Source organism: Pezoporus occidentalis, unplaced genomic scaffold (assembly GCF_034315485.1).
Source record: "Pezoporus occidentalis ecotype Australia unplaced genomic scaffold, CSIRO_AGI_Poc_V1 ctg92, whole genome shotgun sequence".
Taxonomy (NCBI): Eukaryota; Metazoa; Chordata; class Aves; order Psittaciformes; family Psittacidae; genus Pezoporus; species Pezoporus occidentalis.
In genome coordinates this window covers 1,803,720-1,816,955 of record NW_026916284.1, presented here as the reverse complement: position 1 = coordinate 1,816,955, position 13,236 = coordinate 1,803,720, and the positions used below count along the sequence as shown (strand labels likewise).

The 13,236-nt window shown below is 41.1% G+C and overlaps 1 protein-coding gene across 1 annotated transcript; it reads left to right on the top strand.

Moving 5' to 3' along the window:
* Positions 1–295: 295 nt before the first annotated feature.
* Positions 296–12,415, top strand: LOC134156963 (membrane cofactor protein-like). The gene is made up of 11 exons (XM_062605431.1): positions 296–470; positions 1,442–1,633; positions 1,836–1,932; positions 2,639–2,724; positions 3,128–3,334; positions 4,172–4,354; positions 5,211–5,399; positions 5,714–5,905; positions 6,250–6,276; positions 6,832–6,898; positions 10,486–12,415. Exons 1-11 carry the CDS (start codon positions 377–379, stop codon positions 10,535–10,537), a joined length of 1,386 nt encoding a protein of 461 aa, XP_062461415.1. The 5' UTR covers positions 296–376; the 3' UTR covers positions 10,538–12,415.
* The last annotated feature ends 821 nt before the right edge of the window (positions 12,416–13,236 follow it).

Below are 13,236 nucleotides of genomic sequence, written 5' to 3'. Positions count from 1 at the left end.
TGCTCTGCACCACACGCAGTTTGCTTCGCAGAGGCACCGCCCTGCCCAGGGTCGGTTAACGACCCTTTGCTGGTGCTGGAGCTGCGCCCGATAACCGCGCTCTGCCTCTCCCCGTCACCGCAGGACGCGGGCCCTTGCCTCGGCGAGGGCGCGGTGCGCTCAAGCCCACACCCGGTTCACCTCCAGGGGAGCCGCCGCTCGGGAAGCGCCGCTGCGCACCGGCCTCAGAGGCGGAGCGGCTCCGCCTCAGCTGCAGCCGCCGTTGAGGGAAGAGGCGGGGTGGGCAGCACCGCGCCTGCGCCTCAGCCCGCGCTGCGTCTCCGCCGTGGCCCGACAGAGGCGCGGGGCGGCCGCTGTCGCTGAGGCCGCCGCGGTCATGGGGCCGCCGCGCCGCCTTCCTGCTCGCGGCCCGGGGCTCGCGGTCGGGCTCGTGCTGGCGCTGTCGTGGCTCGGTGGAACGCGGGCGCAGGGTGAGGAACGGGTGCTCGCTGCCCGCCATGGCGGGGGAGTGTTTTGGAGGGGGGGGGCAGAGCTCGTTCTCTCCTCCCCTGGGCCGCCGCGCTGAGAGGGGCCTTCCCGGGGCCCTCAGGGGGAAGCGGGGGTTGAAGGAGGAAATGGGCTCGGGGGTGGCGGAAGCAGCGAGCTTTCCGGGCGGCTTGGCTGGGCCTTGGGGCGGAAAGGTGAGAGAAAGGTTGTGCTGCACGAGCAGGCTTCGGTGGTAACGGGTGCCGGTTGTGACCCTGAGGCTGAGGTATAGACCGGAGGGAAATCTTTAAACGCAAATACGAAGGGACTGAATGATGGGTATCTTCAGAGAGGTCTCTGTGCGTGTGTGTGTGTGACTGGGCGGATCTGGCATTTGTATGTGGATTTCAAGGTCCTGAATGTGTTTTTCTGTGTCTTTTGGCATGGAGGAGTTTTACGCCTTCATTAACAGCACCTCAGTATGTCCCTGGGTCTGTAGGTCTGTGTGTCTCCCTTTGTCTTAAACTCAATTCCATCACCTGCTGGGCTTTTGCCTTAAGAAAGGAAATGAGCTACGTGAGTGTGGCTGGCTCCTTTGTTTTCCCTGCAGCTAAATAAACAGGCTTTTTCTGCTGCAGATGGGTATACAGGGAGTTAAGTCATGTGTTTAACTTCAAGATTTAGACAGAGGAAAACATATGAACTGGAAGGAAATGCATTGTCTGGGTGGAATGCTGAACTTGAGAAAACAAAGGAGTGAGTAACCTATACTAGTGTAGAGTTGGTCATTGGTTGCAAGTAAAATATATATTAAAAAGTTGAAACCTAGTTAAATATATAGACAGCTGTGGCTCTTAAGATTGTCACCTCTTAACCGATGAGTCCTTAAACCCAACTAAATTAGCTATTAAGCCTCAACTTATATCTTTTGGTGACAAGACTGTGCGTTACTTTCCCTTTTCTCTTGCTCTGACAGGCACGTGTGAGCCTCCAGACAGGCTGCAGTATGCAGAACTTGAGGAGAGATTCAGCACAATGAAGAGTTTTCCCGTTGGAAGCTCGGTGTCGTACATCTGCCGGCCGGGATATATGAGAATTGCTGGGAAATCATTAACTCGGACGTGTGGTGAAGACTTCCAGTGGTCACCCACAGAGGAGTTTTGTACAGGTAATGTGTGCATGAGCTCGGATGCTGATTCCCTTTGGTGTTTAAGAATTAGAGTTGTTTTTCGAGCAAGGATTAGGATTCTGTAGTATTTTAAACAAAGCATGAAAAATACTAATGACAGGAAGAGCAGTATATGCCAGAGACTTAGTCTTTGTATATAATTACAGAGATGTAGACTGATTTCTTTTTCTCGCTTCCCTAGAGAGAAAATGTAGGCATCCAGGAGAACTGGGAGATGGCTTTGTTAATGTGACAGATCTTACATTTGGTTCACAAGCTACTTTTTCTTGTAGAGCAGGGTAAGTATTTTGATAGAGTTAATGAGTCCTTTTTCTTTTATTTCTTTTCTTGTTTAGACCAGATTTGAACCAACCCCAGATTTTCTTATGCAGGCTCTATTCCAATTCTGACTTGAAATGTCTCCTGAATTTTACCTGGAGTAAATGCAACTACGGCTAAACTTGATTTGATTCCCTGGTTTTACTTGTTGGCATCAACTAAGGCTTAAGCTTTGTAGTCCGATTCTGAAGAATGAAGACTAGGGTATTACCTCTAATGTCTTCTTTTAATGCTCCTGTAGCAGAGGGAATAAATACACATACATTACTCTTCATTATTTTACTGAATAATGGCCCACTTGTCTGTGTATAGTTAAATAACTTAAAAGCACTAGCCTCCTGCAACTTTTTCCCCTCCCTTTCCTTTTAACAGCTTGTTTCTTTAGCATTGATATCTTTAGGGGATTAGTGTTAGATGGTACACATCTAAATATGGTGTGATTTTCATCACTTCCTTTAGTGATGTGTCATTTGCTGCTTTTTTGTTTTCAAAGTTAAGACTGTTAACAAGAAAACAATCAAGTATCTTTCTCATTACAACAGCAGCTTGGTGTGTTATGTGCCCCTTACCACAGAACAGAATGACAGAAACAAAGTTTCTGGGTGCTTGTTGGAGAAATGAGAGATTTCTTAAGTTTCACTTCTTCAAAAATTTTTACCTGTCTAGATTCCGTTTACAAGGACCTAGTGAAATTACCTGTGTAATTAAGAATGAAGGCGTTGACTGGGATAGAGATCTTCCCCTTTGTGAAAGTAAGTGAATTACTAGTGTGCTGAAGTTCATATTCACATGGTGGTAGTTCATTTAAAAACAGTTGTGCTATAAACTTTCCAGTATAAGAAATGATGGCAAAATAGGACTGATTTTGGTTTTAGTATTTTGGAACTCTGTGGCGTATGCCTGAGGCATGACCACTGAAAAATATCAGTGACTGTGGTAATTAGCTCCTATTACTTTCAGGTCAACCTCTTCTTGAAATTGAGACCCCCTATAATACCAGATGACCACTAGTGACTCTCAGTTATAACTGTAGCTTGTCTTAACAATAGTTACCTGTCAGATTTTAAATGATGTAATATGAAAATCAAGGCTGTTTCTGAGATGAACAAGGTAACAATGAGATTCTGTTGGATACTTTGTGATGTTTATTTCTAGGAATTCCTTGCAAACCTCCTCCAAGTATAGCCAATGGGCACCACACTGAAGCAGCCAACTATGTTTATCAGACCACAGTAACCTATACGTGTGACGAGGCACCAAAAGGCGTGGATCCCTTCTCGCTGATTGGCTCAGCTACTATTTTCTGCACATATGATGCAGACTTAAATGGTGTTTGGAGTGAAGAACCTCCACAATGTAAAGGTTGTTGAGATTTTTATTTTAATATACTTATTTATTATAGGGTAGGTTAAGATGAGCTCTTAGGCAGAAGCTCTTCCCTGTGAGGGTGCTGAGGCGCTGGCACAGGGTGCCCAGAGAAGCTGTGGCTGCCCCATCCCTGGCAGTGCTCAAGGCCAGGTTGGACACAGGGCCGTGGAGCAAGCTGCTCTAGTGGAAGGTGTCCCTGCCCATGGCGGGTTGGAACTGGATAAGCTTTACGGTCTCTTCCAACCTAATCCATTCTAGGATTTTAGCTTTTATGTGACTCTAAAACTTCAATACTGTCCCTTCTTTAGCGGGGGAGGATATAACAGACTTCCCTGTAGAGAAGAAGAAACAGATCTCTGGTACTGTATGATACAGTTCCAGTGGAAATAGAGCAACTGTACTATGGATGTTGATTGATTATGACACTGAGTATGACTAACTTTAACTTAAAACTTTATATATATGAGCATGCTGTTGGTAGAAGTGACAAGGACAAAGTGAGGGAGTGGAGGGGCCTTAAAGCCTGGGTAGCTGAAGAAAAATTGTGTTAAAAGCAAGTATATGGAAGCTAGATTATTGCAAGGAGTATGTCTTTTGGAAGTGGAATGTGATGATACCTATTACTGCAATTTTTGTTCATCTGTGTCCAGTTACAGTGACTCAGTAGCTTAAAACAAGGACCTTCTTCAAGAGTAACTGTCTTACAAGGCCTCTCCAGAGACCTTTAAGGAATTAGATAAGGATGCTCACAACTAGTAGAAGGAAGCTTTATCTGTTCCATAGATACTGTTAACAAATGTTTCAGAGCTGTTTTTCTTTTACCTCTTTCAGTGGTCAAATGCGAAAACCCAAAAGTTGAAAATGGAAAAAAAACAAGTGGATTTGGACCTTCCTATACCTATAGGGACTCTGTCATGTTTGAATGTGATCCAGGCTATGTCATGAATGGATCAGAGGTAATTTTCTGTGGAGAAAATAACACCTGGTCTCCTCCAAAACCAACTTGTAAGAAAAGTAAGCCTTTAAATAAGAATCCAAATTCTCTTGTATGTTGAGAATGTTTTAAATCTGTCTTAACTAAAATATAAAATCATAAGGCTTTAGTTGGAGTCAGAAGCTAAAGGAAGTTGACATGGAGCCTTGCCTGTGGGTGAGCATTTTAGATGTTTGAGTGAAGGCTATTCAGATGAATGAGATTCGAGTTAAATGTGCGTAGAAGTTGTGCTGTGGACATGCTGTGATGCTGCTGCATCATAATAGCCTCATGGTGTTTGTTCCAGTGATTTCCTCTGTAAATATAGGAGAAAAAATGTGTTTCTGAATTGTGATAGAAAGACCTAGGAGTATGCACTGTGAGGAAATGTATAGTGTCCTTCTAAAGTAATTGGAATTGTCGTGTCTGTATTCTCTAGTCTTTGGGAATATTGCAGAGGTCTTTCTATAACCTTTCTCCTGTCTTTTTGTGCTAGAGGGAAAGGGAATGTTGTATAGTACAGTGAGAGATGTTTTCACACGCATAATGAGCTCCCAAGTACGAGAAGCATTTCTGCAAAGAGTATGTTTGGGTGTTCCATAATGAATGAGTCTGATGAGGCACCTGGCAATGATTCTAGAGCTTATAAAGATAATTAACAATCAAATATGAATTTATTAGCTGCCACATCATAAGATCATGCTATCTTAACACCTGTAGTGATGTTTAAGTCTTCAAAAGGAAACATTTATGCTTAGCATTGTAAAATTAAACTATTGAGATCTGCTGATCTGTTTTTCTCATACAAAGGAAAGATGTATTTCTGGAGTGAGTTAGTGAATTATGAATGATTTCAAGTTTATTATCACTCAACTTACTTTTAAATCCATGTCTCAGTTACTAGAAGTGTGTGTGGTGCCCCGGAGATCACACATGGAGTAGTGATTCCAGCAAAATCGGTCTATGAAGGAGGAGAGTCTGTTCAGATCAAGTGCAGTGCTCACTGTACTTTCCCTCATGGCGCTGAAGAGATGACAGTAACTTGCCAAGGACAGAATACATGGAGTTCTTTACAAGACTGTGCATGTTAGTAAGGCTCAATTGGTAAAATCAATAGCATGTGTAGACAGGGCTTGTCATTACTGTCATGCAACTGTTTGTCCAAATGAAGCTCAGACGTGTATTTCTCTTCCTGTGGCTGAAGCATGCCCAGCAGCAGAAGTAGCTGCAACCTGTAGGAAGCAGCAGGCCTTTGCATGTAAGATGTCTTAAGGCTTGACTGAGCTTCTGACATTTACACAAGTGTAGCAGCTTTTTGACTGCAAGTTGAATCTGCTTCATGTACCAGCTCTGTTCTTGACCTTTATTTCCTGTTTCCCCTCCTCTCCCTCTCTTTCCAGGTGGGCCTATAAGTTCTGGTTTGACTCCACATATAAATTATGGTAAAGTAATTGATGGACAAAAAGCTTCGTATTCTGTGGGGGATATGATAACAATTGAATGTTACACAGGCTACACGTTACATGGGGAAGCTCAAATTCAGTATATTGGAGAAAATCGCTGGGTTCCTGCAGTGCCAACGTGCCAGTTAAGTAAGTACGAACTGCAAGAATTTGCACTGCACTAGAATAAAAATGCATGTAACAGAAGCTTTACTTCATGGGGACATTCTTTTGTATATGGGAGAAATCATTTAATGCAAACTTTCTTCTTTTATTTTGACATAAGGAAAATGGGTTGTGATAAAACCCATTTAAAAATAGGAATATTTTCAGTTAAATGTTATGATACAGACTGTCAACACAATCCTTGCAGCAGGATCATGTTGACAGAAGTGCTTGATCTTTCTGAGGTGACTTTGTGAATATTTGTATAGTAATGTTTGACTAAGAAGCGCATGTGTTCCTCTTGTGATACTGATTCACTCTGTTTCTAGGTGCCTATATTACAGCCATCATTTGTGGTAAGTATCTTATAAAACCTGAACAAGATACACTGTGGGTTGTACTTTTTACCTGGGATTGACATCGTGGTCATTGTGGTATCACTGTGACTGCAGTGATACAACATCGTACATGAGGGGGCAACAGATTTCAAAGACAGCCTTCCACAACTTAGTGACTTCCATAAACAACTCAGAGCTTAGGTTTACTGGCAGCATGCCAGGGAACAGAAGTGCTTAGTCCATCTTCTGTCCTTGCATTTGTGACCCAGTTTTGTAAGCCTACCGTTTTCTTACAAAGTTGGTGTCAAAAGTAATGTTAGGACATAGTATCTGTTTTAGTGTTACTGAGCTTGGTGGGGTTTTGCCGTCTTGGTGGTCTGTTCTTGAGCTGAACTGTCTTAAAGTCTTGAGTAAAGCATTTGTAAAATCAGCCATGCAAATTTGAGGGTGTTTTTGGGAGGGAGGGGTTGTTTAGGGCTATGTAGGAAGAACTTTTTGATTTTTTTTTTTTTTTTTGTGAGCTAGAAAAGATCTTCATTGCTCTAAGGCTTTTCTCTTTAATTCTTCCTAAAGTGATTGTGGCAGTCGTCGTGTTCCTGGCAGCCTTCTGGGCCTATAAGAAGTTCTTTGCACAAAATGGGTGAGTAAGCCTACTTTCTATCATCATTATTATTGCATATTTCTAAATGAACAAAAGCTAATGTGCGTTTCTTGAGCTTTATCTACTCTTTCAAACATCTGATGACTATATGTAAGCTTACCACTGCAGCTGATGGGAAGCTAAAATGCCTAACAGTATATTTGACTTCATTTTTGTATCTGCTGTGTAGATACGCTGCTGATTAACACTTGCACTAATTTTAGAGAACGAACCTCCACTGTTCTTAAGCTTGTTGTTTGGCATAGGTACGCTTTCTGAGGAATGTACTGTTTGTATCTGCTTTAAAATATATCAGTTGACCTCTTAAAACCAGTGGTAGTATTGGCTTCTGTGGGCTTGTGTTATTCTACTGCTTGGATACCCTCTGGTGTGACTGGGTCTCACAGGCTTTAAGAGCCAGAGTGGCTTACATGAACTGGAAGCCTCAGAAATGGACTAAGGAGCTTCCTCTCTTCTGCATAATATATCCCAATGGTAGCGAAGGGTAACTGGAGAACCATTATATTTTGTGTTTTGGACCAGAGGCACCTTGAATAAAATAAGATGGGCTTAATTACATAGAAAATGTGAAAGAAACTTGGCCTAAACCAGAGCTCTTACGATGTTTGAACAAGCAAAGAGTCTGGCTTGCTACTAGAACGTTCAGTGTGTGGATCCACTTCAGTTTTTCCTCCTGCAGCAGCAATGATTGCTGTCCCTATGTCAAAGACATGCAAAGTCAACTGTAAAATATTAGATGCAGAAGTACTGTTCCTCTGTTTTTAATAAGACATATAATGCCTTTTGAACTTTATCTTCCAAACAACTGATGGTTGTGTATGCTTTTTCCTGGAGGGGTGGCAGCGGCCTCTTCGTGCATTGCTTGTTGCAGTAATGTCTTATTTTATCTTCTTGAAAAAAGCCTGTTTTTTTAGAAAAGTCATTTGTAACATGCTATACACTGAAAATTCAGAGTGAGTTGGGGGGTACACATAGAATGTTTTGAGAAGTACCTTGTCAAAGCTGACATGCCTTGTAACAAAATCTGGTGGAATTTATCTGGGGTATGTTAAGCAAAGGAAGGGATCCTTTACGTAAAGTAAACCAGAGGGAAATGTTCCTGCAGTTCATATTTGTAATGAGGTACATGGAGTACTTCTTGGGAGAACTCCAGAGCTAGCTTGTATCCAGTGAGGTTTTAGCCTAAGTATCTTTTATGTAGACAGTACGGGATCATTAGAAGGGCCAGAGTGTCTGTGTACCTGTGTGCTATGAACTAATTTAGTGCTTTTGAGCAATTGCTTTTCACCTGTAATTTGGACAATCTGCACTTTGTGTGGCCCAAATAAGAGTACATGGGAGTTAATTTATTTGGGTACTTTCTGCCTTCATCTGTGGAGAGACTTCTTGGGGTGTAGAAAGGAGGGATCTGAAGCAAAATCATCAAAAGTTAAAGAATGGTCTATTCCTGAAAATTTTACAGCATGAAAAGTCTTACTGTGCCCAGTGCTTTCCTTAAGCTTCCTCGCTGTGAACATCTGACTGTTAAACCTCTTTCTGTCTGAAAGCCGTCATCTAATCTCCTTTTGTGAAGGCCTAGTTCTTCCTCTTCAGTTTTCTGTGTTTGATATAGCTGAGCCTTTGAACTGTTGTGCTTCAGTGCCTCACACTTGCTGGGTTGTTGTCTTCAAATGCCAGCCCAAATCTTTCCTTGCCCTCTCTTTCTTGTGTATTTAATCTGCCAGTTTTATAGGACATTCAGTTTTTCCCCTTCTGCTGTTCAGCTCATACACAGTTGATGAGAGTTGCAAGGAAACATGTATTTTAAAAGCCAGCTGAGATGGAAGAAACTTCACAAATGAATAAGTGAATCTTAAGAAGGTATATATACACTTTCCACTTCATTTGGACTTTTGCAATGAAGCTCAAGTGTCTGTGTTATTATGGCTTACTTAGAATTCCAGGAAAAGTGTGGAATATAGCTCAGTTTCATAGAGGAAAGACTATGCTAACCCTTCATTTGAGGAGAATAGGATATATTGCAGAAAGAATTAGCATTCAGTGTGGTAAATGAGAGCTTCCAGTGATTGCAAAGCACCTATCTGAGGGTTGGGTTGTCTTTAAAGAAGAAAAAATTTTTGTGTCAGATAGAAACTACGTACATGCTTAGTACAATGTTTGCAGCTGTTTCAGTGATATGAAGTGAATTCCAGTGGTGGGTTACTTTTATTAGCTCAAAGTGTAAATCCCGGTCATTAAAAGACTGTTGGAGGTAGAAGCCACTTTTGCTACATTACAGGGACACTAGAATTACAGTGGTAGTGTGCATCCATTCAGAGAAAACCAAATGATGTGCATCTCAGGATTACTGAGAACTTTCTAGAAGGATAAAAGAAGGTACAAACAAGGTGGTCTTTTTAAACCTTTTTATGAAAAGATGATTTCTTTCTCAAACTTCTGTAGCCTTAAAAGGGATCAAAATTGATTTGCTTGTTTAAGACTGATATCCTCTCCTATCTTTTAGTGCTTAGTCCAGTAGTCAGATGCACTTGATGATAGTTACAGTTACTCCTGCACTTGTGTAGGGTCAAATCACCTCTTCCAAACACCTGACTCTTCAAACCTTGTTACAACAAAATAAGTTGAAGACAAGATGGCTTCATTTGACTGATCCTTGTCAGTATTTCATTCTCCCTTAACAGTTTGCACTACAAGTCCTTTTGTAAATTGGTATCTTTGTTTCGGTTTTCTGCATTGCACAAATTCTGAGGAGGTGATGGTTGAAACATTGATGTCTCCTGCTTTAATGCAAAGGTCTTGATTTTTATTTACTTCCAAAGAACAAGGGACTTTCACTAGTTTTCATAAGTTTGGGGTTGCATATATGAAAATTAAGCTCAAGGTTTCTTACAAACTGATGTAAGGATTAAGTAATACCATCTTTACCCCTGAAGTAAGAGGTTTCCACTATTAACCCCTGAGTTTGCATTATGGTATCTAGAACTCCTTAGTGACTTTGAGTAGTAGTGCAGAGATTTGGAATGTGATTTATTTCTGCAAAGCAAAACGGGAATTATTCAAGAACTTAAACACATATATGGGTGTAATGACAAATTTCAATCCTCAGATGTTTAAGTATTTGTAAACTTGCTGTTAGCAGGCTACAGAATCCAAATTCTCATAACCTAATCCACAGCTTCTGGTTATAAACATATGTACTAAATAACATGCTGTATTTAACATGAATTGGAAGGGATGCTTTTGATGTTAGGAATCACAAATCAATTAGGAATCCTGTAACTGTTGTGTCAGTTGTTGATAATGCTCAGGCATGGTCTGTTCATCATTTGAAATGATCCCTTTGGATCAAATGCTCTTCTACTTTGTGGGTTGTTCTGGACAGTCTAGTGGATGAAATGGAGTAAAAATCTCCTCAGTCTAGCAGCTGCTTAGTAAGAGGGCAACTAATGATTTAGTTTCATGACTACCTGTTGATTTGATGGTAAAACTAAGGATGTGCTTTCAGAATGAATGTAAAAACTATTTGAATGTAAACCCTCTGATTTGACTTGTTTTTCTGTTTGTAGGAAACGTGACAGCACTCCATGTACTGCCGAATATAAGATCTGTAAAGCATGAATGACCTTTTTGGGGGTGGGAGGGAATTTGCAGTTGAATGTCCCAATCAGGAATGGAAAATGACTGCACTTGCTTAAAGTTCCTGTAGATGAATATCTTGTGTCATGTCTTAGACTACTGATTAACTATCATAGATCATTAATAGGGTAAAACAAATATATATATATAGAGAGAGATACCTGCTTTTCTTTATGGGCCACTCATACTGTCTTTTCTGTATATGTGAAATGCTCTTGAAGGCCCATACATGTGGCCTGCAAAAGTGTTTGTGTCTGTGGGAGCACTGAATGAATCCCTGTCCCAGCACCAGCTCCTGCTGCCTTCAGTGCTACCTCTTTTCTTACAGAAGACTATCCAGTTCTGCTCACTAAAATCTGAATGTGCTTCTCATTCAGTTTGCCTGTTTGAAGTGCTCTAAAAGATGATGTTCTCTTGTGTTCTGAAATGTTTTATTCTTATTTCCCTGAAGCAGTCAGTGCCATTTAAGGTTATGTCTCTTTGAAACTATCATAGTTTAGCTCTTCTATATGCTACCTCTTTGTTTGCTAAAGTTGGTTTCTGTATATCTAGTTAATTAAAGTGTGCCTTTAAATCAGAGTTTTATAGCTTTTCTGTTGCCTTTAAGAAGGAAAGAAGCCATATATATTTCTGGCTCTTTGATACAGTCCCAGAAAGACTATAGTAGATTAGTTGGAATGGGAAACTGAAGGTTTCTATAGCAAAAGGTATCCCCTGCTTTTGAATTCTTGGCCTGTTGACAGAAGGTGCTTAATTGAAGGAACTGCTGAGAAATCAGTGGTAGCCATGTCCTATTGGGAGTGCACAGTAAGGTCCTTGGGATGCTTGATTTTTATGGAGCCTTGATGCAGTTTTGAAGATCACATTTGCTTTCCAGGATAGGGCACTGGGTGGATCTAGCTTCCTTGCTTTTTTCACTTGAAATAATGTATTCCATGTTCCCAATCTGTGTAAAGACTGTAATGCTAAATTTAGCTCTGTAACACTAGATTTAGCGTTAAATATCTGTTGAGAAACAGAAGCCTTTCCCTGTCAGACTCCCTTCTCTTTCCATGTTAAAGGAATACCAACCAGATGAGTTGCAGGAATGAAGGAATGGATATACTGGCTGTGGTGGTAGATGAGGGCTCTCTTTAGGTAGCTGCTTGCTTCATGAAGTGTTTGAGTCAAGACTGTGACTACAGGAGCTTACAGCACAGTGTTTGCCATGAGTGGAGACTCAGATGTGCATTGATAGCTGTTACTTTAAATGCATCGCATCCTTCCTCCTCCTAATTCCTTATTAAAACCAAAAGCTTCCTTAGGACAGGGTTTGGCGTTGTGAATCCTGGAGTTTGCTAACAGCATACAGACAGCTTCCAAGAACCAGTTTTCCCAGAAAACCCAAATTGTCTCACTTCAGATGTAGCTTAAAGGCAGCCTTTAAACTCCTCATGTTTTTCTGTGGTAGATTGGCACTGCTCCCCACTGTTGTGAGCAGATTGTTGGAATAACATAGAACTATTTAGGGCTCTCTAGGGCTTTTTGGGACAATCCCAACAGCTGTATTGTTCGAGTTCATAATAGACTCTGGTTACTAAAAAGAGGTTTTGGCTACACAGAATGACTTGCTGCTGTTCATGGTCTAGCTGATACCTAGTTTGACAATGGTTTGTAAACTCTGGGGTAATATACTGGGAACGGAGTGTGTGCTGGTCATGAGTAGCTTTTTATGTATGGCATCCTGGATGTTTTAAAGTATGCTGAAATGCACTTCATGCTCGAGTGAAACAACTGTACCAAATGGCCTTATTTTTTACACCTTTTTTTTCCAGATGTAAAGACTATTCCAAATAAAAATGTTAAATTATTTAGCAGTAAGTGTTTGTCTTTCATTCTTTATGTGCCAAGCAGCTACTTTCCCATGCTTCTTCAGCTGATTTTTCATGTACCCAACTTGTGTTAGGTGACAACTGTTGAGATGGAAGTTTGCAGTTTGGCAGTGTAGAGAATGCGGTTTGATTTGCTCAGCAGCATTTGGTTTTCTTTTGGAAGGGAATATCCCAGATCCTTCCCAAACCAGCGTTCACTCCTGAAAAATGTGTTAAAAGCTTGATGGAGATGAGACAGATTATCAGGTGGCTGTTGCGGTACAATACTAAGAGCAAAGCTCAGTGTTCTGGCACTGTTGTCCAGTGTGTGTCAGATGTTAAGTAGAATGTGATTAGTTCTGAGTTTTACATTCACAATATGTTTAATTTTCTTTTCAAAGAAACATGTGGAGTGAGCTGCCTTAGAAGATAAAGCCTTTGAGAGGATGCAATAGAAAAATAACTAATATAGAATCATAGAATCATATTATTTTCAGTTGAGGTTGTGATAGTCAACAGGAGTTGGTGTGGACTGAGAATTGCTATCTGTAGACTACACAGGTTTACAATCTCCAAAGCTTGGGGATTGCAGTGAGCACTGACGGGACAGGCAGTCTGACTTAAACACTTACAATTGAATTTGTCCTCATTGCCATTAATTCTGTACCATTTCTCTAAAACTCAGTCCCAGGTGAATTCCTTCACTTTAGAATCTGGAGCTGATAATTAAAGAGTCACGAACACATGAACTTTGTGCTAAGAAAAGGGCTGCATGTAGTAAAAATCTCTTGTTGCCATCTACTGGTAAAGCAAGTGATGGTCTCGCTGTGG